This window comes from Zosterops lateralis, assembly GCF_965231275.1.
Source record: "Zosterops lateralis genome assembly, chromosome: 32".
NCBI lineage: Eukaryota > Metazoa > Chordata > Aves > Passeriformes > Zosteropidae > Zosterops > Zosterops lateralis.
Genome location: NC_139792.1, coordinates 4,292,506 through 4,317,135, shown reverse-complemented (window position 1 = coordinate 4,317,135; position 24,630 = coordinate 4,292,506). Strand labels below are relative to the sequence as shown.

The following is a 24,630-nucleotide window of genomic DNA, read 5'->3' as shown; positions in this document are numbered from 1 at the left end:
CACTGCAGCAGCATCATCCTGGCTGGTTTGCAGGGCAGAGTCTACACCAGCAGTTGCTGTTGCTCTTTGACAAGCTGACATGCCTTTCTTTAGAAGGGTGCTGCTCTGCCAGTGTTGGAGCAGCAAGCTCTTCCTCTCAATGGCACTGTCTTCTGCCATTCCTCCCCATTCCCCTGGAGAAGGAATCTTGGAGAGCTGTTTCCTTTCTTGTGTGATGAAATCCCATCCCTGATTTTTGCCCTCCTGTTTCTGGTTTCTCTCTCAGTGCCTCCAAGGACTGAATTACCTCCACTCCCACCACGTGATGCACCGAGACTTGAAGAGCCCCAACATCCTCCTCAGAACCGATGGCTCTGTCAAGCTGGGTCAGTATATTCTTGGTCAGGTGCAGCATTCCAGGGATAGGGGGGGTGTGGGGCTGCTTTGGAGTGACTGCCAGCTCCCCAAAAATGGTGCTGGTGGCAGTGCAGGGAGCCCTGCTGTGAGCTGACCACACGGTTGCAACGTGCACAGACCTATGGCAGGGAACAAGCAGTCCAGAGTGGCATTGCTCTGTGTGTGTCCCTTCCAGAGAGAGGGAGCTACAAGTCTAAAGCTTCAGGGCAACAAAAGCCACTGCTGGAGGCAGTGTAAAAAATATGGGGGTTTTGGAAGTAGCCAATGCCATATTTCCTTGGCTAAAGTCCTGAGGAAACAGAGCAGGGACTGTTGCAGGAGATTCAACGGCACATTCTCCAACTTCTACTGGGCAATTCGTTTGCTTGCTTTCCTAATTGCACAGGATTCAAATCAAAACAGTCTTTTGCTTTCTCCCCAGCTGATTTTGGCTTGTCTGCTCTACTCACCCCTGAGCAGAGTAGACGCAGGTCAGAGGTCGGCACTTACTGGTGGAGAGCACCTGAGCTGGTGAAAGGTCACCCATATGGCCCCAAAATTGACATCTGGGCCTTTGGGATTGTGACAATTGAAATGGTGGAAGGAGAACCTCCTTATTATAATGAAACTCCTCGCTCGGTAAGGTGTAAATACTCTCTGATCCCGCTGCCTTTCTCCCCCAGCCCACCTTCTGTGTGCCATTGGACAAAATCCCATTGCCATCTGCTGGAACTACTTCCACCACGGTCCCTTTCTGAAAATGTCCCTGCAGCACATCAGCATCTACTGGAGTTTTGGTTGCATCACTGGGGGAGCTCAAGCCTTACCCCACACAAACAATCTCCCTTCTCAGGCAACATTTGGCTTTGGCTTAGAAGTCTTTCCAGTTCCTTTGGCCACAGAGATGGCCCTACTAACAGGAAACAACCATCTTAGAACTACTGTTCTCTTTCCTGAAATGAAGGGAAGAAGCCCAAACCCAACCAAGTTTCTAAAAGAGTGGTTTGGAGAGAAGAAACAAACAAAAAGCTTGATGACTTTTGTTTGATGGCAGCTGTGCTTTAGGGACCAACAAGCACTGCCGAGATGCTTTGCATGTAATAATCCTTGGGAATAGTAGAGTGAGTTAATAGAGCAAAGTCCCTCTTCCAAATAGCCTGCCAAGCTGGTCAGGTGCATCCTCAGAGAAGCAAAGGGGCTTTTGCTGATGTAGTTTCCACTAACAAGGTCAGTCAATGAAATCAGCTGCCAAGGCAACATCTGCTGCATTTTGGAGAAGCTGTGGCTGCATCGGGCTTTGGATTTTTGTTGGTCCAGGAAAGTCCTCTCTGCCTCTGTGCCACGGCAGAAACTGCCACTGCAGAGTGCAGCTTGAACAATGGGATCTGGGAGAGCAGTTCCAGAGGTGAAAGAAGCAGCTGAGAGACTGGTGTTTCCTTTTTCTCCAGGCTCAGCTCCTGATAGCCACCAAAGGGACCCCAGAGCTGCAGCAGCCCAAGCTCCTCTCCCCCTTGCTGCGGGACTTCCTGAGCTGCTGCCTGCAGACAGACGAGGCGCGGCGCTGGTCTGCCCAGGAGCTGCTGCAGGTAAAATGCCAAGGGGCTGCAGGGAAACAGTGTCCCAGGGATGGGCTCCTCCTCCACTCAAGTGCAAGGCATCAGATGAGCCCCCTCCTCCTCACCTCCACTCTTGGTGCTGTTCAAATGGAAACAGGCAGGAGTCCTAGACTGGGCTGGGCTGGCAGGGACCTGGAAAGCTCATCTGGTCCAAGTGCCCTGCAGTGAGCAGGGGCATCTTGAAAGAGATCAGGATGCTCAGACCTGAAATATTTCCAGGGCTGGGGCACTTAGCAACTCTTGCAGCAAGCTGTGCTATTCTTGCCCCACTGTTGGTCCTTAGACCTACTCTGACTCAATTCTCTTTTCATTTAAAAAATATTCCCCTGCCTTTGAGGCTCTAATCTTGGAAAGTATTGGCTTATTATTGTTTTATTTTTCCTTTGTGCAGCATCCATTTGTAACTCTGGCCAAGCCGACCTCCAGCCTGGTGCATCTAATCATGACCGTGAAGGAGTGGAAGGCACAGAGAAGGATGAGACACCGACATTAGAGCTGTTTGCTCCATCACCAGTCCAGAGAGGATTAGTGTAGGACAGTAGTTAGTAATTTTAGTTAGGATTCAAGTGTTGGATTGTTGCATAGGATAGTAACGTAGGATATTAGCACTGATTGTAAACAAATAAATTTTCTGAAATCTCAACTCCTTGCAAAGATTCCCCTCCTTCTGAGCCTCTCAGAAAGCTCAACATTTCCTTCCATACTTAGAGGTGGAAAATGACATTGAGGGCTTCCTTGGTGCAGTTGGAAAGTGGTGAAGACTCTTCTTCAGTTATCCTCTCCAGACCACAGTGCCTTTGGAATGTGGCCCACTGGCTGGGTTTTACCCAGCTGTGGCACTTGTGTTTGAGGCAGAAAGGGCAGTGGCATTTGCAGGCAGAACCAAAGGACGAGTGGGGCAGCCCAAACACCCTGTGCATCTGCAGGCCTTGAGCTCTGACTGGAGAGCATTTGAGTTCCTGCCACTTGGATTTGTATCCCTAAGTGCAGTCTCTGTGTCTGGAGGAGAATTTTGCCCCAGTGAGAAAGCAGAAAGGTCAGGGAGGCTGCTGGGAAAGGCACAGAGCTGGTGCAGAGCTGTCAGCGGGCGCCAGGTGAGAGCAGGCCCCGCCTTGGCCAGGCTGGAGCCCCAGCAGAGCCCTGGCAGAGCCCGGAGCAGCCTGAGCCTGGGCAGGGGCAGGCTGGAAGGAGGCCCTTGGAGCTGCAAGAGGCAGCAGCCCGGCCCTGGGGGCCTCTTGGTGGCCCCGGGCGAATGCTGCGCTCTCAGAGCCCAGCTGGCAGCCGGCTGCTCCCGAGGGGAAGCGCAGCCGTGCCGGGCACAGCACAGACTGGTGGCATTGGCCGCCCGCAGTCTGCACAGGAGGAGAGAAAGGCACAGCACAGCCCAGGGCTGCAGGCCTGCCTGAGGATTCCTACTCTTGTGCCGGCTGCCCTGGCACTCCTGGCAAAGGTGAGCAGTGTGTGCAGCACTCTGGGCACAGGGAGGGAGCCGGGCTGCTCCGCAGGCTCCAGCACAGGGCAGCGTCCTTCAGGCACGGCGCTTCTGCCTCCCGGGGGAACCGAGGCCAGTGGGAGGCAGGGACAGCTTGGCAGGTCACATCTGCAGCACAAAAGGGCCTCACACAGCTCTGCCAGGAAGCGCCTGCACTCCTGGAGCTCTGCACTCAGCCACAGCAAAGGGGTGAAATGCAGAGTGCTCTGCAGAAATATTCAGGGGCACCAGCCCAGCCTGCTTTGTGCTCTCTGGCACACAGCAAGCGCTGTGCAACACAGCCCTGAGCTGCTGGGAGAGAGGGGTTAGAAAGGAGCCAACTCTTGGATGAAATTAAATGGGGACAAAGTCATCAAAGCAAAAGAGAACTGTTTCTTAGTAAGGGTTCACCTAAGCTGGGTGTGTATCTCGCTCTCCCAAGAGCCAAACACACACACAACACACACTCACACAGAATGCTGCTTTTTATTGCCTTGCCCAGCCCAGGGTGAACTGTGTCCCCTTTCCCTTTGGCTGGGTACTAGGGAACTTATATTCTCTCCCCACTGCCTCCTTTTCTGTCCCCTTCCCTCTTATCCTACTTTCCTTTTGGTTTGGTCTTCACCCTAGCCCCTCTCCCAGCTCACAGCAACACCCAACAAAATAACTAGAACAAATACAAACCCTAAGAAAACCCCAGAACAAACAACTTTCATTCTTTTTTTAATAACCTCTCAAGTGCAGCAAAATATTACCTCCTATCTCACTGAGGGAATGGGGATGAGCCTGTGCCTTGTGCTTGAGCAGTGAACTGATTTGGAAGGGAGCAGAAGGGTTTCCAGAGGCAATTTGTGTTTTCTTTCTGAATTGCTGAAGGAAAGACACAAGGTGGCTTCAGAAAGCAAAAACACTTTCATGGTAAATTGAGGAAATGCTTGTGAGCAATTCCCAGAGAAGGAAGGTGTTGAGAAATTGTTGAACTGTAACAAATCATGAATTCCCTTCGCATTAACAGACAGTGTTGAGCCCTCTATTCCCCCAGCACAGTGACTGATGTGTGCAAGTGGCTGCCTTAGCCTTGAGAATAGAGTAGTCATCCTAAGAAGGAAGCTGGAAAACTACTGGTAGGGGAAGAAAGTGGCTGTAGGAGGCTCTTGAGCATCAGAGGAGAATTGGAGGAATGGGATGTTCCCCAAATGACCATCAGAGACCCTCAAGAGAGCCCTACTCTCCTGTCAGAAACTTCTGAGAAGAGATTTAAATATGTCAACTAATTTGAGGGAAGATTACCCTGTGAGTTTCAGCAAAGTAATGAGTAGGTCTTCTTTCCATGGTTACAAATTAGCAGGTGAGATTTCTGAGGTAGCACCTGTGTTAGAAAAGTGATTCCCCATGCAACCAGCACTGAAATAAAGTCATGCCTCCTTTCTCCCACTGAGCTGGCACCGGGGATTGGGCCCTGCTTGGTGACATTCATTTGAGTCGCTTCTATTGCAAGGTGAAAATGAAACCTTTTCCAGCTGTTTCCCTCGGGGTTACCTTTTTGGAGGCCAAAGCTCTGTGCTGCAGGTGGCCTGGGTGTGTGCAGAGCAATGCAGCCTCCACAAAGCCCTTGGTTTCCCCACAAGTCATGGGGATTTGATGCCAGCTGTGCCCAGCTGTGGCAGGAGAAAGAGCCCGCAGTGCAGTGGGCGCCGTGCCCTGCCCAGCCAGGGCTCTCTGGCATAGAGGAGCAGCAGCACCAGCACCTTTCAACCCCCTCCTGCCTTGGCCTCACCTGGCACACAGAAGCCTCTGGAAATCAGCACCACCTGGCGCCTTCCCAGCTTGGAGCAGCTCCTGCTGCTGGGCACATCCTGCCACTTCTACTGCTTCCAAACAGGAATCAAGGCACAGGTGGAGACGGACATACAGAGAAGCCCTGGGCTTGTGCAATCAATGGGCAAATGCACAGGAGAATGTGTTAGGAATTATTTCAGCTCTTATGCCAATACTGCCTTCTCTCCTTTTCTCTCTTCACATTTCCTGCTCTTTTCCCTCTCACATTTCCACCTCTTTGCCCTCTCAAGTCTCACAGTTTTCCTCTCATGTTTGCCTGTCAAGTTTTACTCATTTTCTCCACCATTTTCAGCTCCTTTTCCTCACACTTTACCTCTCACATTTCCCCACCTTCCCACTGTTTCCTGCTTTTTTTTCTTCCCTCATATTTCTCTCCTTTTCTCAGGCATTTTTCTTCAAGTTGTCTCCTCAAGTTTTACACTTTTGCCCTGATGTTTCTCACACTTTTCCCCTCACATATTATCATTTTTATCCCCCTCATGTTCCTTATACTTTTCCTCTCACATTTTGCGGCCTTTTTAACGCCTGTTTTCTGACACTTTTCCCATCAAACTTCCCATCCTTTTTTTCCCTTAATGTTTTCTGTCTGTCTCTGCCCTCTGGTTTCTCACTCTTTTCCCCTCAGGATTCTCACAGTGTTCCCTTCACATTTGCTGCCTGTTTATCTCTCTCTCTGCCAGTAAAGTTTCTCACTCTCTTTCCCTCACATTTCCCTCTATTTTCCCCCATTGTTTCTCACTCTTTCCCATTCATGTTTCTTAGAATTTTCCCATTGTATTTCCTGCCTTTTCCTCCTCTCACCTTCCTCTCCCATTTTCACTCCCATTTCTCACACTTGTCACCTCAGTTCTCTCACCCTTTCCCACACAGGTTTCCTACCCTTTTCTTCCCTCACACTTCTCTCCTTTTTCCACTCCCATTTCTCACACTTGTCACCTCACAATTTCTGCCTTTTTTCCCCCTCACATTTCTTAACCCACTGGTTCCTGTCAGTGACTGCTCCTCTTCAGTAGTGGATGGGCTTCTCTTGTTTTCCCCTGCAATCCCCCACTCCAAAGAACAGGTGCCAGAGCAGCGCTCCAAGGAGCCCCTGCCTGTGCGTCTGCTGAACAGAATGGCCGTGCTCAGCTTGGAGAGTCTCATGGAGAACAACCTAAAGTGCACTGGGCTTCCTGCTGCAGTTTTGGTTTGTATTTCAGTTCTCTGTAGTCTTCATGGTGTTCTAAAGAAATAGGTACTCTGAGGGATACACATTGCGGGTGAGCAGCCACTGCACCATCCGCCTCAAGCACATCCATCTCCGTTTTCATCCCCTCACAGTCACTGTGACTCCTGCCTGGACCAAACCACTTGTGATGCTTCTTGATGCTAAACAAAGTCCATCTGCTCAGGAAATGCTTTTGGCCCTCTTTTGGAGAAAAAATAAAAGCCTTTATTTTAAAATGTTCAGTCCCTGGAGTTTTTTCCTATTTTCACCTGTTTGAATTGCCTTGGCATCAAAATACTGCCAGCTGACATTCCAAACTGGCTGGTCTATGTTTGTGTGCACAGAGCAAATGTGCCACACCGTGCCCATTTCCCGGGTGTCTGTTAATGTCCTGTTCAACAAAGGGCTGAAGGGAAGGACTCTCCCTGCCCCGCGCGGCTCCGGGGCTGGAGCTGGGCTGGCAGGGGCCGCAGACCGTGCTGGGAGGCCCCGCCTCAGCCCCATCCGCCATTGTGTGTGTGTCTGCCTCAACCCCATCCGCCATCTTGTGTGTGTCTGCCTCAGCCCCATCCGCCATCTTGTGTGTGTCTGCCTCAGCTCCATCCGCCATCTTGTGTGTGTCTGCCTCAGCCCCATCCGCCATCTTGTGTGTGTCTGCCTCGGCCCCCCCATCCACCATCTTGTGTGTGTCTGCCTCAGCCCCCATCCGCCATCTTGTGTGTGTCTGCCTCAGCCCCATCCGCCATCTTGTGTGTGTCTGCCTCAGCCCCATCCGCCATCTTGTGTGTGTCTGCCTCAGCCCCATCCTCCATCTTGTGTGTGTCTGCCTCAGCCCCATCCGCCATCTTGTGTGTGTCTGCCTCAACCCCATCCGCCATCTTGTGTGTGTCTGCCTCAGCCCCATCCGCCATCTTGTGCATCAACCCAGTCCAGCTCTGAAGTGAATGTGTTGCTGTTTTGTCAGCAGTCAGGGTCAGCACCAAAAATACCAAAACCAGCAGGACAGTCTACAGGAAATGGCACAGGCTGAGCTCAAAGCAGCCTGTGCTAGCTTGTCACTGTCCTTTACCCATGAACAAGTCCCCAGGGCCACACACAGCAAATGTCCAACAGCAGCTCCATCAGCCACATCCTCCTGCTGGCATTGGCAGACACGAGGCAGCTGCAGCTCCTGCACTTCTGCCTCTTCCTGGGCATCTCCCTGGCTGCCCTCCTGGCCAAAGGCCTCGTCATCAGCGCCGCAGCCTGCGGCCACCACCTGCACAGCCCCATGTTCTTCTTCCTGCTCCACCTGGCCCTCAGTGACCTGGGTTGCATCTGCACCACTGTCCCCAAAGCAATGCACAATTCCCTCTGGGACACCAGGAACATCTCCTACACTGCATGTGCTGCTCAGCTCTTTTTCTTTCTGTTCTTCATTGGAGCAGAGTTTTCCCTCTTGACCATCATGTGCTACGACTGCTACGTGTCCATCTGCAAACCCCTGCACTACGGGACCCTCCTGGGCAGCAGAGCTTGTGCCCACATGGCAGCAGCTGCCTGGGCCAGTGCCTTTCTCTATTCACTGCTGCACACAGCCAATACTTTCTCCCTGCCCCTGTGCCATGGCAATGGCCTAGGACAGTTCTTCTGTGAAATCCCCCAGATCCTCAAGCTCTCCTGCTCACACTCCAACCTCAGGGAACTTGGGCTCATTGCTGTTAGTGCCTGTCCATTTTTTGGCTGTTTTGTGTTCATTGTTTTCTCCTATGTGCAGATCTTCAGGGCCGTGCTGAGGATCCCCTCTGAGCAGGGACAGCACAAAGCCTTTTCCACCTGCCTCCCTCACCTGGCTGTGGTCTCCCTGTTCCTCAGCACTGCTCTGTTTGCTCACCTGAAGCCCCCCTCCATCTCCTCCCCATCCCTGGATCCTGCACTTTCAGTTCTTTACTCAGTGGTGCCTCCAGCCCTGAACCCCCTCATCTACAGCCTGAGGAACCAGGAGCTCAAGGCTGCAGTGTGGAAATTGATGACTGGATGGTTTCAGAAACATTAAACTAATGGCCAATTTCTGTAAATCACTTGTAATAAAACTCAAATTTGATATTTTATTTTGGTTTGGTTGTAGGGTTTCTCCTGTGTTTTATTCTTTTTATCTTGTTACAAATAAATCTCATTGTTTGTGCCATTTCTCATTTTGTTTCTCTCCACCTCCCCTGTGGCCACAGACTATGCCAATGAGGGACTGCACTCCTGGTGGCTTTAAAGTAACTCAAGGATCTCCTGGGCAAGTTTTCTGCAGAGATGCCCCTTTTGCTCCCTTCTGTGCAGCTGCAGCAGCAATGTCTGTGTGCAGAGCTGGGGGCAGATCAGGGCTGGCACAGCAGCTGTGCCCAGGAGCAGCAGCCCTTGGTGCTGCCAGTGCTGCTGCCGTGGCCCTGCCCCGCTGCCCTCCTGGCCCTGGTGTTGCTGTAGGGCCTGAGGGCTCTCGGGGCCGGGCACAGGCCTGGGGGTGGCAGTGCCGGGGCTGCAGCAGGGACAGGCCATGGGCACTGCTGGGGCAGCGCTGACGCCTCAGGGCAGGGCCTGGGGGCTCCAGGCTCCTTGCCCAGGCTCTCTCCAGAACACGCCCAGGCCAATGCTCAGCACAGAAAAGCCCCGGGAGCAGCCCCAGGCTGGCCCTGGGCAGGCTGGGGGCAAACAGCAGGGCTGGGGCTCTGCAAGGGCCCTGGGGGAGACGGGAAGGAGCAGCAGAGCAGGGGCTGATCCATCCCCACTGCGCTGGACACCCCAGGGCAGCGTCCCAGAGCGTCCTCATGCCCCTGCCAACAACATCGCCCCTGGGCAGCCCTGGCCTCTCCCCCAGCTCACACAGGGGCCGCATCCTTGCAGGCACAGACACGGCAGCGCTGCCTCAGGAGCCCCTGTTTGCACTGCCCAGAGCAGGCCTCAGCACCCCCATGCTGTTGGTGTGGGGAGATGAACCTGAGGGAGCACAAATGCCATCAGCCCCTGGGGCCAGGAAGGGCCTGGCCACAGCAGGGAAACCACTCAGCTTTGTCATGGCCTCTGTTGGAGTCAACTGTTGGAGTCCAGGGCATCCCTCTGGGCACCCTGGATGGTCACAGACCTCGGTGGAGAGGCCTGGGACCCCAAAAAGTGGGTCTGGGGTCTGTGCAGGGGGTTTGCCTGGCACAGAGCCCAGGAAGACACAGTCTTTGATTTTGGTCCATGTGGAAAACATCAAACACAAAGAAGAATTGCAAGTCACAAATGTATGACAGACAATAGTGTAGTTATCAGCGTGTAGAAGATTTTGTAGTTTTGGGATTTTTAGGATGTAGATGCAAAGGGACAAAATGGCGATTTTAGGGCGCTTCCCTGGGTTCTTCTTCTTCTCCCTTGGCATCCATCTTCTGCAGTGACGTGGGCACAAAGTAGTATCAGTGGATTGGGTCAAAGTAGAAATGATTCTGTTAGTATAGGTGATGGGCATTTTTATGAAATAATAAATAATAACCATGTAGTTATCTGTATAAAGGCAGAGCAACCTCCCATCACAGAGGGAGTCACATCGTGTCCAAGCTCCTGTGAACATCTTGGCCGGACACAGAGAATTTGTAAGATAAGAATTAATAAACAACGTGAGAAACCAAGAAAACCAAGACCTTGAGACTCCTCATCATTCTTGCGTCACACCAAGCTCAGCACAGACTCAGACTCAAAGCCTTCAGAGGTCAGGAGGGAAAAACACTCCCTCGGACCCACACGAACCACCAGCCTTGGAATCTCAGGAAGAAAGAAACCATAAACCCCGAGATTGTTTCAGATGCCTCTGTCTGTGTCCAGCTCCTCACAGCTGAGTCCCTGAACACACACGGTGGTTTATAGGGATTTATTTTCCCCTCCTGTTCACTTGGAGGTGATTTTGGGATCCTTTAGAGGAACATCTGACCAGCTCCTGTCCCCATTCCATTTTATTCTCTCCACTTTGGAGTTGGCCTGCTGGGTTTGACATGGAAATTGGTAGTGTCTCCCTGTTCTTCCCTCCAGGTCTCAATTGTGACTTGTATTAAACCCTGCAAATAGCCTCATTTATCTGGTGGGGAAGATGTGAGGTGGAGAAAGTTAATAGGATTTTGTTTACATGGAACCTGTGATGGTAAAGAAAAATGAGGTTTGTCATTTTGGTGTGGTGGTGGGTGTTGGGATTTGGGGATTTATTTCTTGTTCTTGTTCTTATTATTCATTAGTATTACTTTTCATTGGTAAGACTTTTAAATCTTAGACATTATTAACAATGGCTGGATGTCACTCACTGGGAAAATTCCCTTGGTTTTCCCACCAAGATTAAACTGTAGAGTGAACTCCGAGTAGCCAGTGGATTCTAAAGATGGAGAATCCTGTTAATGGTGGGTTTGGTGTGGTTTGGAGCTGGGGAAGGGTCTCATCCCCTCCCGGAGGTGCCCCAAGCCCGCTCTGCTGCCACGTCTGCACTGGCGGCCCCTCAGGGCTGCCCTGCCCTGGGGACATGGTGGGACCCCCCTCCTGCCAGGGCTGAGGCTCCTCATGGCCCCTCACAGCCCTTCACGGCCCCATAGAACCTCTCCTGGCCCCTCATGACCCCTCACAGACCCTCATGGCATCTCACAGCCCCCAGGCATGGGGCTCCTCCCAAAGGAGGAGGGGTCGGGCCCTGCTTGTTCTCCTTTCATTTCGGTCCCTTCCCAGCCCTGAGGAAAGAAAGGCTGCAATGGAGCCTTTCCCCAGCCTTTCCCTCTGGGTTCATTGCGGCTGAAGCTCTGTGCTGGCGCTGGCCCCAGCGCCAACATCCCCGCAGCCCCGCAGGCCTTTGGTGTCCCCCCGTGTCCATTCCCTGTCCCCGAGTCCCGCCCGGCTCTGGCAGCAGCAGGAGCCGCAGCGCAGCGGGCGCCGGCCCGGCCCAGCCGGGGCTCCCGGGCAGGAGCAGCAGCAGCACCGGCCCCTTCCCACCTGCTCCTGCCTCGCCTTCCAAGGCCTTTGTCCACCTCAATTCGGCACTAGAGCAACAATCACCCACCAACAGCCCTGATTGCTCAGGGCCCGCCTGTGCTGCCCTGACCCAGCCTGCAGAGAAAGAAAGGATCGGCTTCCAGCGCTCTTTTCAGCACTGTTTTACTCCCCCTGAGGTGACAGCAGGAGATGCTGCTGCCTTTGCCTTGGCAATTGTAGATCATGGCTGCTCTTGTCCCTCTTCTGGTGGCCACTTGAATTTTATCAGTAAAACTGCAATTTCCTTTTTTGATCAGTGCCACCCAGAGGTGCTTTTATGATAGGAAACTCTGGCATCATGAGTAGCAGATCTCCAAATGTTCACAAGTCCCTGAACACAAAGTTGAGGAGATTTAAAGCCACACAGGCCACATTTGCAGCACTCAAACACAGCCCTGTTGCTGCTGCTGCTGCTGAAATAGAATCAACTGGCAGAGGCCATCACAGAAATTGCCTCTGCAGTGACAAATAAAATGAAAAAAATCCACCAGGAGAAAGAGAAACCAGATCTTCTCGACTCCCTTCATTGCTTCCTCCGAGCAGCAGCAGCAGCAAGTGGAGATGGGCAGAGGTATTTGCAGCTGCTGCTGATCCCAGCTGGAGCCCAGCCTGCTGCCCAGGGCCAGCGGGAACCTGAGCCCAGCCCGGGCAGCTCCCGCAGTGTCGGGAGCTCAGCACAGGCGGGGCCAGGCCCAGAGCCCCGGGCACGGCCGCCCATTGCGGGGCAGCGGCGCAGGCGGAATGTCCTGCGGCCCAAACCTCCTGCTCCTGCCACACAGCAGCGCCCATCCTTCTCCCCCTGCTCCTCCTCTCCCAGCACGCCACCAATTCCAGCTCCCAGGAGCCTTCCCAAGACAGGGCTCAGGCTCCTGTTTCAGCCTGAGTGTCCCTGCAGAGGAACAGGGCATCTTTCAGGCACTTCCACAAGCTCAGGCTTCTCATTTCATGAGGCATCTGGGATGAAAATGGTCTTTTTCAGAAAGACAACAGCAGAGGAAATGGATTAGAAATTATTAGAAAAAAATTACCCCTCTTCCAGACAAAGTTCACTGAGTCATTCTCCTTTTGAATTTCTCCTTTTCAGATTCTTTCAGTCATCTCTTCGGAGAGGTTCAGCTTTTTCTGGTGCTTATCATGAACTGATTGTGCTCTTGATTTAGATCAATGCATGAGATGTAGAATCATCTAAGCTGAACACAGAAACAATCTCCCTCTGTCAGCCAATTTTCATGTTCTAGATCACTTTCCAGGTGTCCATGGGGATGTTGGAATGATTATCACACAACTCTCCAATCCTGGCTGCAGCCTCTGGAGATTCTTTCTCTGCATTCAGCCAGGCTGTATTCTCTAACAACTCCAGATACCCTGTCATGTTTTCTTAGGGTAGAACAGTAACAATGAAAACCTAACTAATGGAGCAACGCCCCAGTCCACAAGGAAAAGAAAGGACAAGTTGTCACGTTTTCCAAACATTTGACCTGCTTTGCTGCAAGGGTTGTGCTGCACACACAGTGTGGAAAGCCAAGAGAAGCTGCAGTTGGTGGCACATCTTGTGACAAAAGTTTGACCTCATTCTCCAGGAAAGGTTTTTGAAAAGAGCAGACACGACTGTGGAGAAGATTCCTGGAAACCTGAAACAGCTTTCCAGAAGGGAAATGAAAATGGAAAGAAACAATCCAAGATGTTTTCTGCTATTGATTTCTATGCTCCCCTTTTCCATGTTGTCCTACTCTCCATCCCATTCATTCCAAATGGATCTCACCTCTAAGACCAATGACTTAGCCAGTTTTAGATACTGTAAAATACCATGAGCTACACACAGTTTGCCTTCCCCTGTTCTTGTTGGAAAGCAATGCTGGAGCCACAAGTGCAGGGCTTGGGTCAGGCACGAATCCTCCAGGCAGGGAATGTGCCCTGACAGTGTGTGAGCCTGAGCAGGGCCAATGCCCAGCAGCATTGCTGTGCTCGGGTTCCATGGAAGCACCCCAGGAGCAGCTGCTGAGGTCAGGAGCCATGGCAGGCACCAGGCTGCTCCAAAGGCCCTTGGCAGGGTGGGCTCCTGGCCTGGCTCTGTGTGCCAGGAGCCGGCAGCGCTGGGTGCAGGGAGCCCAGGGAGGGCACAGAAATGCTGGGCTGGGAAATGCTGGGGGGGACAGCGAGATGGACGTCTGCAGCCGGCCAGGGCACAGCAGCAGCACGCACAGGGGGCACAGCCTGCAGGACACATGGCCAAGGGCTGGGCAGGGCTGGCAGGGCCACAGGCACCCAGGCCTTTGTCCCCTGGGCTCTGGCAGCGCCTCTGGAGGCCCCACAGGAGGAACTTTCCTTTCAGGGCCGGCACTTTGCTCCTCCCTGGCCCCTCCCTGAGGAGGCTGGCAGGGCTTGCAGTTTGATGACATTTGTCCTTGCTGCCCCTGCCATCCCACTGGCCCACAAAGAGCCCCGAGGCACCCGGGAGGGACAGGCCCTGCTGTGCCAGGCCTGGGCTCAGGGCTTGGCCTTTCTGCTCCCTCCAGCCAAGCCAGGCCTTGCTCAGCACTGCAGTTCCTGCTGCTGTGCCCCAAGCTGGCTCGGCCGCTGTTGGAAAGGGACTTGAGGTACCTCGATCCCCTCAGGGGGCACATGGGAGAAAACCACAAACTTCTCACCAGGGTGGAGAACAAACTTTTAACTTGCAAATTTCAGAGAATGAGCTACATGAGAAATCTTAAAGCACCATGGAATTCCAGTATATCACTTCACAAAGCACTGACTGAGAAAACTCTGACCTGTCCAACTTACAGTTCTCCAGATTTTGAGAAGAGGAAGTCAGGAGAAGAGAGAGAGGGAGAGAGAGATCCACAGTCCCCCTTGGATCCAGCACCATCTCAGCTGCTGGGAGCTCCAGGGCTGTGGGACGTGTCAGTGTCACACCCGTGTCACAGCCTCACCTGCTCTGGTCCCTCTCACAGGTGGGGTTTTTGGGGTGCCAGGGGCTTGGCAGCCACTTTGGGGCTGGAGCAGAGGCTGCAGTGGCTGGGGCTGGGGCAGTGTCTGCCTCACCTACACAGAACTTGCCCTGGCCCCCAAACACACCCTGGAGATGTCTGGGGCCATTCATCATTTCTCTGCTCTCCAGCACCGAGGCAACGGACTGTGGCTACAGCTCTGAGCTGGTGCCCAAGGCAACCACCCCTGGCAATGGGGCTGCAGGGAGCTGCTCTAAGAAGACCCACCAAGAGTTTGGGAGTGCCCCACAAGTGCCTCAGAAACATGGGATACTCCATGGAGTATGGAATATGCAAAACCCCTCAGTAATCGGTTCCTCCTCCTTTCATCATCCCTGAACTTTGGCTGTCTCATTCCAGACCCCACCCCACCTCCCCAGTCTTAACCCAAACCCATCCCAACCCATGCTGGGCATCAAGACCCTCTTTCCAAGCCCTATTTCCTCCATTTTGCACCTCCCAATCCCTATCCCACCCATCCCACCCCACCCAATATCCACTTCACCCCTCCCTATTTGCATCCCACTTTGCCCAATCACCTTCCACTCCAATCCCACCCTGAGGGGCTGTGGAATCAAGTAATTTTGGGGTGGGATTAAGTAGTTTCCAGTGGCATTGAGAGGTTTTGAGGTGAGTCAACAAACTTTCTTGTCTCTTTGAGCACCAAGAAATGAAGACAACCACAACAAATACCCCCAAAATGCCCAAATCCTCCCAAGTATCTCCCTGAATCCCAGATTCCATCGAAGCACTAGTGAAAAATGAGGCTTTAGGTGCCTTTGATGAATTTGTTGGGTTTTACTCCAATTTTGTCTAGTTTCAAGGGATGAAGATGAATCAAAAGAATATTTATTAGGGACCTGCAAACAAAAGGAGCACCAGCCTGCCGCAGTGCTGGAGTTTCTCTTCAGCCCGACCAGCTCCCAGGCACCAGCGCCAAGAGTGGCTGCCCCCAGTCAGGAATGACCTGGGGGGCAGCAGAGCAGGGCCTGCTCTCTACAGCACTGGGGGTCTGCAACACCGTGGAATGCAGGCAGGGGAAAAGAGGGATGCTTCGTATGATTTCCAAGGTGATTTATTCCTTGAAAGTGTCAGGGATGAAAGACAAAGAATATGGCTGTGCATCCACTTACAAACAGGGGAGGAACTGAGGGAGGCAACAGATATCCAAGCAATAGGGCATAACCTGGGGAGGGTCACAGGGAGGGACTTACAGAACAACAACCAATGGAGTAACCAGGGGAAGACACAACTTAAGGAAACCATTGGTATGGCAAAGAACATGGAATCTTCCAGAACTGAGGGCAGGGACAGACAAGTATTGACATCCTGTAGGTGAGGCAAGGGGCAGGTACAAGGAGTGACAAACAACTGGTGGGGAGGGAGTTAACTTGGGTAAAACCAGCAACATAAGGTGGAATAATTAACGAAAGGAATACACCAAAACACCAGCCCAGTGTTCCCCCAGTGCAGATCATGGGAAATGTGGGTCAACAGGGCCCTGCCCAACGTGGGTCCTGCAATGGGGGATGGAGTTGGAGACTCACATGAAGTTCTTCTCACAGTCGAGGCACTCACAGGGGTTCCCTCACCGATGCCTCCGTTGGTGTTGGGTCAAGGTAGAGCTCTGGGTGAAGCTCTTCCCACACTGGGGACACTGGTAGGGCCTCTCCCCAGTGTGGATGCGCCGGTGCCTGATGAGGTGGGAGTTGTGCTTGAAGCCCTTCCTGCAGTCGGGGCAGTGGAAGGGTCTCTCATCAGTGTGAATCCGCTGGTGCAGGAGGAGATCTGAGCTGGTCTTAAACCTCTTCCCACACTCAGAACACTCATAGGGCCTCTCCCCAGTGTGGCTCATTTGGTGGATGATCAGGTGGCCCCTCTGGTTGAAGCCCTTCCCACATTCCCCACACTTGTATGGCCTTTCCTCAGTGTGGGTGTTCTGGTGGCAGATCAAGGTGGATCTGCGGCTGAAGCTCTTCCCACACTGCTCACACTGGTAGGGCCGTTCCCTGGTGTGGATCCTCTGGTGGCGGATCAGGTTGGATCTGTCACTGAAGCTCATCCTACATTCGCCACACTCGTGGGGCCTCTCCCCAGTGTGGATGCGCCAGTGCTTGATGAGGGTGGAGTTGTCCTTGAAGCCCTTCCTGCAGTCGGGGCAGCGGAAGGGCCTCTCATCAGTGTGAATGCGCTGGTGGCTGATCAGGTGGTCTCTCCGGCTGAAGCTCTTCTCACACTCCAAGCACTTGTGGGGCTTCTCCTCATCATGAAGCTGCTCATGGACCAGCTCAGAGCCCCGGCTGAAGCTCTGTCCACCTTCCTGGAACTGGGTGGATCTTTCCTCCTCAGAGCCCCCTGGGATGGGTTTGGAGCCCCTCCTCCTAAGGGATCTTCGGGGCTTTTCTTCCCCATTGGATTCCTGTACAGTGGAGCCACTCAAAACAGCCTCTTCCATGAGGTTCTGCTGTGGGGATTTGTCCTTCCTGATCTCCATTCTCAGCTTCTTGTCTGGGGGAGGAAGGACAAGGAGAGGATGGGATTTACCTCGGTGCCAGAGGGAAGGAGAAGGAGATCCCCTCAGTCCATCCCCAGCAGGACAGTGTTGGCAGAGGGGTTGTCCTGCAGCTGGGGGCCGTGCTGGGCTGGGAGATGGAGCAGGAGAGAGGGGGAAAGGGGCACTGACTTCCTCCTCACCTGCCTGGCTGTCCTGGGGCATCTTCCTCTTCCTTGCAGCCTCCTCCTCCACTTGGCCAATGGTTTGGAATGGGAGGTCCTGATTTGGGGTAAAAACAAGGGATCAGCACATTGAGTTTAAGGTTTTGCCCAAGTCCACCTCTTGAGGTCCCTGCCCATTTGGGGTCCAGAGAAACCTCTGATACATCAACATTCAGCCCTGAAAATGCCTCCCAGCAGTTCCCTGTCTCGGGTCTCTCCCCTTTGGTGTTCGGTCATTCCCCTCTGTCCCAGCTGCTGGGGGTCACACTTGAACTGGGGGTCGCCCGTCTACTCGGTCCCTGCCCTCCCCAGTCTGCTGGGAGTCCCAGGAATATGAGAAGTTCCCCCCTTTTCCATCTCCTCACAGGGATGCTGGAGGTTTTTGGGATCCCAAGTTCTCTTCTCCCCTCATTCTCTGCTTTGGGGTCCAGGGGGTCCAAGGAGTCCCCCCTGCCCCTCTCCAGGCTGTTGAGGGTCCCACCAATCACGGCGCTCCCCCCTCTCTGGGCTCCCCACTTTGGGCTCCTGGGGGACACAGGGCTCTGCTCCTCCAGGCTGCCTCTGCCAGCAGCTGCCACTGGGACCCCCCAATGTCCCCCCAAGGGGCATTTTCCACTCAGATTTGGAGTTCTTCATTCTCCAGATATCCCGTCCCAAAAAACCCAACCCAGGGAACCCCCAGGATATCTGGGCCCAGCTCCCCCTCCCTGGTCACCTGTGGGATGGGGGGTGATGATCTTATGGGTGGGGGGCTGTGAATTCAGGGAGTGCTCAACCTCGTGGTTGCTTCTCCTTTCCTGGATCTTCCTTTGTCCTTCCTCTTATTCTTTCCCCTGCCCCTCCTCTTCCATCCCTCCTCCTCCACATGGCTAACCCCACCTCCTTCTCCTACTTCCATCCGTTCTCTCTCCCCTTCCCCACCCCTCCTGTCCCAGCCCTCCTCCTCCTCCCCCAGGAGCAGGCACACCCCGGGTGCCCCATTCCCCAAGCCCTGGCAGCCCGCGGGAGGAGCGGGGATGGAGCCGGGACAGGTCGGGATGGGCAGCGTGGGGCTCTCGGCTGCTCCCACCCGCTGGAGCCGGGGGGAACCCGGCCCAGGGAAAAGGAGAGTGAAACTGGGAAAACTGGGGGCTGCACATCCAAACTGGGCCTTGCTGGGGACCCTGGCTGGGCACTTCCAGCCCTTGGGGCTCCTCTCGGGAGATCTGGGATGGGGGGAAGGCAGAGAGGGGTGGGGGATCCCAGGAGTGACATCACTGGGAGGGTCTGGTTTGTACTGGGGTAACTGGAACATTACTGGGGCAACTGGGAGTGACTGGGAATGACTACAAGCATGCTGAGGGCAACTGGGATATACTGGGACTGTCTGTGACCATAATGGGGGGACTGAAACCACACTGAGAACAGCTGGAACCACACTGGGGAGAACTGGGATCACACTGGGGGCAACTGGGCATGACTGGGACTATGCTGGGAGGGATTGGGATCATCTATGGAGTGACTGGGACTACACTAGGGGCAATTGGAAGCAACTGGGCCCACAGTGGGAGAGACAGGGAGTCACTCAGGGCATGGCTGCAATAATAATGGGAGTATCTGGGAGTGACTGAGGTCATACTGGGGGTCACTGGAACCACACTGGGGTCATACTGGGGGTGACTGGGTGCAACAGCTCATACTGGGAGTGACTGGGATTGCAGTGGGAGTGACTGGGATCATCCTGGAAGTGACTGGAACCACACCAGGAGTGACTACGGGTCCTACTGGGATCATCCTGGGAGCCACTGGGATTACAGCAGGTGTGAATGGATCCTGACTGGGGATTACTGGGAGCTGCTGGGCCCATGTTGGGAGGAAAATGTGGATACATTGGGAGCAGCTGGGATCAACTGAAAGGTACTGGAACCATGCTGAGGGGAATGAGACCACAACTGGGGAAACTGGAATCATACTGGGAGCAACTGGGAACACACTTGGGGCAATTGACAGAAATTTGGAACATGCTGGAGGCAACTGGGAGTAACTGGGAAAGACTGGGATCATTCTGAGGCAGTCAGAATCTTACTGGGACAACTGGGAGTGACTGGGAAGGACTACAAGCAGGCTGAGGGCAACTGGGATATACTGGGAGTGTCTGTAACTGTACTGGAGTGACTGGAACCACACTGGGAACAGCTGGGATCATGCACGGGACAAATGGGACCATGCTGGGGGCAACTGGGAGTTAATGGATCCATGCTGGGGCTACTGGACATGACTGGGTCCCTGCTGAGAGAGACTGGGAATATTCTAGGGGCAAATGGGGGCAATTTCAATCATACTGGGAGGAACTGGGAACAACTGTATTCTGTATTCTGTATTCTGGCAGCAAATGGGGTCATACTGGGATCACAGTGGAAGCAGCTGGGTCCACTCTGGGTGAGACTGGGATCACACTCAGGGGGACTGGACTCATACTGGGATTGACTGGGAGTGGCTGTGAACGACTGGAATCACACTGACACAAACAGGGAGGAACTGGGAATGACTGGGAACATTCTAGGGGTGACTGGAATATACTGGGAGAGACTGGAAGTCATGGGGATCCTACTGGAGGCTACTGGGGTCATGCTGGCATTGACAGGGAGAGACTGGGATCACACTGGGGGCAACTGGCATCATACTGGGATTAGAGTGGGTGTGAATGGACACTGCCTGGGGGTTACTGGCAGCCACCAGACCCAAGAGGAGGAGCTGGAGGTCATGGGGCAACAGCAAAGCTGTGATGTAGTCACCATCACAGAAATGTGGTGGGATGACTCACACAGCTGGAGCACTGCACTCCATGGCTACAGGCCCTTCAGAAGAGACAGGAAAGGGAGAAGAGGTGCAGGGGTGGCCCTTTATATTAAGAAGGTTTTTGACACCATAGTTATTGAAACTAATGAAGATTCAGTTGAATGCCTATGGGTGAGAATTAAGGGGAAAGCCAACAAGGCTGACATCCTACTGGGAGTCTGTTATCATCCACCCAACCAGGAGGAAGAGCTGACAACTTATTCTATAAGCAGCAGGGGAATGTTTCAGGATCACCAGCCCTTGTTCTTGTAGGTGACTTCAACCTGCCAGACATCTGCTGGGAACTAAATACAGCAGAAATGAGGCAGTCCAGGAAATTTTTAGAGTGCATGGATGATAACATTTTGTCACAGCTGGTAGGTGAGCCCACCAGGGGAGAGACTATGTTGGATCTGTTGTTCACAAATAGAGATGGGCTGGTGGGAGATGTGGTGGTTGGAGGACGACTGGGGCAGAGTGATCATGAAATTACAGAGTTCTTAAAAATTGTGAAATCAGGAGGTACATCATTAAGACTCTTTCATTGGATTTCCAGAGGGCAGACTTTGGCCTATATAGGAGACTTATTCAGAGAGTTCCTTGGGAAGCAGCCCTTAAGAACAAAGGAGTCCAGGAAAGCTGGGTGTTCTTCAAAACAGAGATTTTGAGGGCACAGGAACAGACTGTCCCCGTGTGCCGAAAGATGAGTCGACGAGGCAAATGCCCAGCCTGGATGGGCAAAGAGGTTTTGGATGAACTCAGGAATAAAAAGAGGATTTATGATTTTTGGAAGGAGGGCCAGGTCTCTCAGGAAGTATTTCAGGGGCTGCTAGAGCATGTAGGAAAAAAACCAGGGAGGCCAAAGGTCAGTTTGAACTCAAAATGGCGGCTTCTGTAATGGACAATACAAAATGTTTCTATAAATACATTGATGGTAAAAGGAAAGGCAAGGCCAACCTTTGCTCTCTATTGGGTAAGGGAGGGAACTTAGTAACTGCAGATGAGGAGAAGGCAGAAGTGCTTAAGGCCTTCTTTGCCTCAGTTTTCAGTGGGAAGACAACTTGCCTTTGGGACAACTGCCCTCCTGGGCTGGTAGATGGTGTCAGGGAGCAGAATGGTGCCCCTGTTATCCAGGAGGAGGCAGTCAGAGATCTGCTGAGATGCTTGGACACTATAAATCTCTGGGCCCAGATGGGATCCACCCCAGGGTGATGAGGGAGCTGGCAGATGAGCTTGTGAAACCACTCTCCATCATTTACCAACAGTCCTGGCTCACTGCTGAGGTTCCAGGTGACTGGAAGCTGCCAATGTGACACCCATTCACAAGAAGGGTGGGAAGGAGGATCCCAGTAATTATAGCCCAGTCAGCCTGACCTCAGTACCCAGTAAAGGTAATGGAGCAGTTTATATTGAGTGTCATCACACAGCACCTACAGGATGGCCAGGGTGTCAGAGCCAGCCAGCACGGGTTTAGGAGGGGTGGGTCGTGTTTGACCAACCTGGTCTCCTTTGATGACCAGGTGACCTGCCTGGTGGATGCAGGAAGAGCTGTGGATGTCTGTTTGGATTTCAGCAAGGCCTTTGACACTGTCTCCCACAGCACACTCCTGGATAAGCTGGCAGCCCGGGGCTTGGACAGGAGCACTCTTTGCTGGGTTAGGAACTGGCTGCATGGCCAGGCCCAGAGAGTGCTGGGGAATGGTGCTGCATCCAGCTGGGGACAGTCACCAGGGGTGTTCCTCAGGGGTCTGTGCTGGGGCCAGCTCTGTTCAGTATTTGTATTGACGACATGGATGAGGGTATTGAGTCTTTCATTAGTAAATTTATAGATGACAATAAGCTGGGAACATTTGTTGATCTGTTGGCAGGTGGGAGGGCTCTGCAGAGAGACCTGGAATGGTTGGATGGGTGGGCAGAGTGCAACAAGATGGAGTTTAATGAGTCCAAGTGCCAAGTCCTGCACTTTGGCCACAATAACCCCTGCAGTGCTCTAGGCTGGGGATGGTGTGGCTGGACAGTGCCCAGGCAGAAAGGGACCTGGGGGTTCTGCTCAGCAGCGGCTGAACATGAGCCTGCAGTGTGCCCAGGTGGCCAAGAGGGCCAATGGCCCCTGGCCTGGATCAGGAATGGTGTGGCCAGCAGGAGCAGGGAGCTCATTCTTCCCCTGGACTCAGCACTGGTGAGGCCACACCTTGAGTGCTGTGTCCAGTTCTGGCCCCTCACTTTAGGAAGGACCTTGAGACGCTTGAACGTGTCCAGAGGAGGCAACGAGGCTGGTGAGGGGCTTGGAAAACAAGCCAGAGGAAGAACGACTGAGGGAGCTGGGGCTGTTTAGCCTGGAGAAAAGGAGACTCAGAGGTGACCTTATCACTCTCTACAACTTCCTGAAGGGGGGTTGTAGACAGCTGGGGGTTAGTCTCTTTGTCCAGGCAGCAACTGACAGAAGGACAGGACACAGTCTTCAGCTGTGACAAGGGAAATATAGGTTGGATAGTAGGAAGAAGATTTTCACAGAAAGAGTGATTAAATACTGGAATAGTCTGCCTGGGGAGGTGGTGGAGTCACCATCCCTGGATGTGTTTAAGAAGAGACTGGATGTGGCACTCGATGCCATGATCCAGTTGAGGTGTTGGGGCTGGGTTGGACTCGATGATCTTGAAGGTCTCTTCCAACCTACACATTCTGTGATTCTGTGATGGGACCCTGACTGGGGTTACTGGGAGCCACCAGAGCCACACAGGAAACCAGCTGTGCACACACTGGGAGGAACTGGAAAAAACTGGGAATGACAGGATGCATACTGGTGACAACTGGGAGGTTCTGGCAGGGACTGGGATAAAACTGGGGGCAACTGAACCATGCTGAGGGAACTGGGAGTGCCTGGCAATGACTACAAGGGCAACTGGGATATACTGGGAGTACCTGAGACCATGCAGGTGGTGAGTGGGACCACACTGGGAGCCACTGGGAATGTGCTGGTGGGAACTGGGACCAATTGTGAGTGACTGGGGCCCTGCTGGGAGAGACTGGCATCATACTGGGAGTGATGGGGGTTTTCTAGGGGTAACTGGGAGAACTGGGAACACAACAGACAAAAGAAGGAGGAACTGGAAGCAATTGGGACCCTGCTGGGGGCAAATTGTACCATACTGGGGAATAATTGGGAATGACTTGGCTCATACTGGGAGTGCCAAGGAAACTGGAACCACACGGGAGTGTGTGGTTACTAATAAACCTCCTTCCCCCAAAAAAACAACAACCCAACCCAAAAAAACAAACAAACAAACAAACCCAAAAATCACCAAAACAAAACAAAACCAAACCCAAAACCAAAACAAAAACCAACCAAACAAAACCACCTCCCGGGGACCCCCCCATGTCCCCCCAAGGGCCATCTGCGCCTCGCCTTTGGAGCCCTGCCAGCTCCAAACATCCCCCCAAAAACCCCAAGCCCAGGGAGCCCAAACCCGGGATATTTGGGGCGAGCTCCCCCTCCCCGGGCACCTGCGGGATGGGGCCGATGGTCCCGGGGCTGCTGCGGCTTCAGGGAGCGCTGGAGCCGCCCGCTCCCTCCTCTGCTCTTCTTCCTCCCGCTTCCCGTGGCCGCTCCGCCTCTTCCTCCCTCCCTCCTCCTCCTGCCCCGTTCCCGAACCCCTCGCAGCCCGCGGGACGAGCGGGGATGGAGCCGGGAAAGGTCGGAAGGCAGAGAGGGCCCAGGGGGAGGCCAGGACTGGCAGTGACTGGGCTGTGCTGGGAGCACCTCATCACCCCCGTCAGGTGACATTTTATAGGGGACCCCCATTCCAAGCCCCTCTGGGAGATGTTTTGCCCCCCGCCCCCCCGGGGTGGATTTTTGGGATTCTCTCTGCCATGGCCGCTTTAAGAGGCGCCTGTTTTGGGTTCCCAGGAAAACTCCCCTTCAAAGGGCAACACCACTCCCGGTGATTCCGGCAGCGGAGCCCCGGGGGGGGCTGGGGGTCCCAGGGGGGATTTGGGGGTCCCGGGAGGGTTTGGGGGTCCCAGGGAGGATTTGGGGGTCCCAGGGGGAATTTGGGGGTCCCAGGAGGGTTTGGGGGTCCCTGGGCGGGGCCGGTGACAGAGCTGGGACCCCGAGCCGGGTCTGAACCTTCTCACTGTGCCCGGGCAGCGTCAGCGTGTTCAGGGAGATCCTGGGGCCCGGGGGGTCACCCCAAATCCCAGGGGAGCCCAAATGGCCAGGGAGCCCCTGCAGTGCCCCCAGCGCTGGATCTGCTGCAGGCAGGGGGGCACCAGCACTCGGCCCCCACCCCCCACCATCACAGGGGGGCAGAAACGGGGGAGGGGCACGGACAGGTCGGGGGGACCCCCAAAGTCCTGGGGGAGGGGACACGGGGGGACTCCCAGGAATCCCCGTGGGGGGATGAGGGGGGACCCAGGAGGAGTTTGGGGGGGCCGGGGGGGTCATGGGGGGACCCCCAGGAGTCTTGTGGGGGGTGGGGAGGGCAAAGAACAGGGCGACCCCCAGGATGGGTTTGGGGGGGATCTGGGCTGGAGCTTCCCTGGCAGTGGGATGGGGATGGGATCTGCCCATGGAATTCCATGGGAATGGGATGG

General features: G+C 53.9%; 1 protein-coding gene across 1 annotated transcript; it reads left to right on the top strand.

The window, feature by feature from the left end:
- Window positions 1–7,610: 7,610 nt before the first annotated feature.
- On the top strand, window positions 7,611–8,635 carry LOC310920899 (olfactory receptor 14J1-like; the record flags this gene model as incomplete). Its single annotated transcript, XM_083880961.1, has 1 exon — window positions 7,611–8,635. The coding sequence occupies one exon, from the start codon at window positions 7,611–7,613 to the stop codon at window positions 8,541–8,543; it is 933 nt and encodes a 310-aa protein (XP_083737087.1). The 3' UTR covers window positions 8,544–8,635.
- Window positions 8,636–24,630: the final 15,995 nt, after the last annotated feature.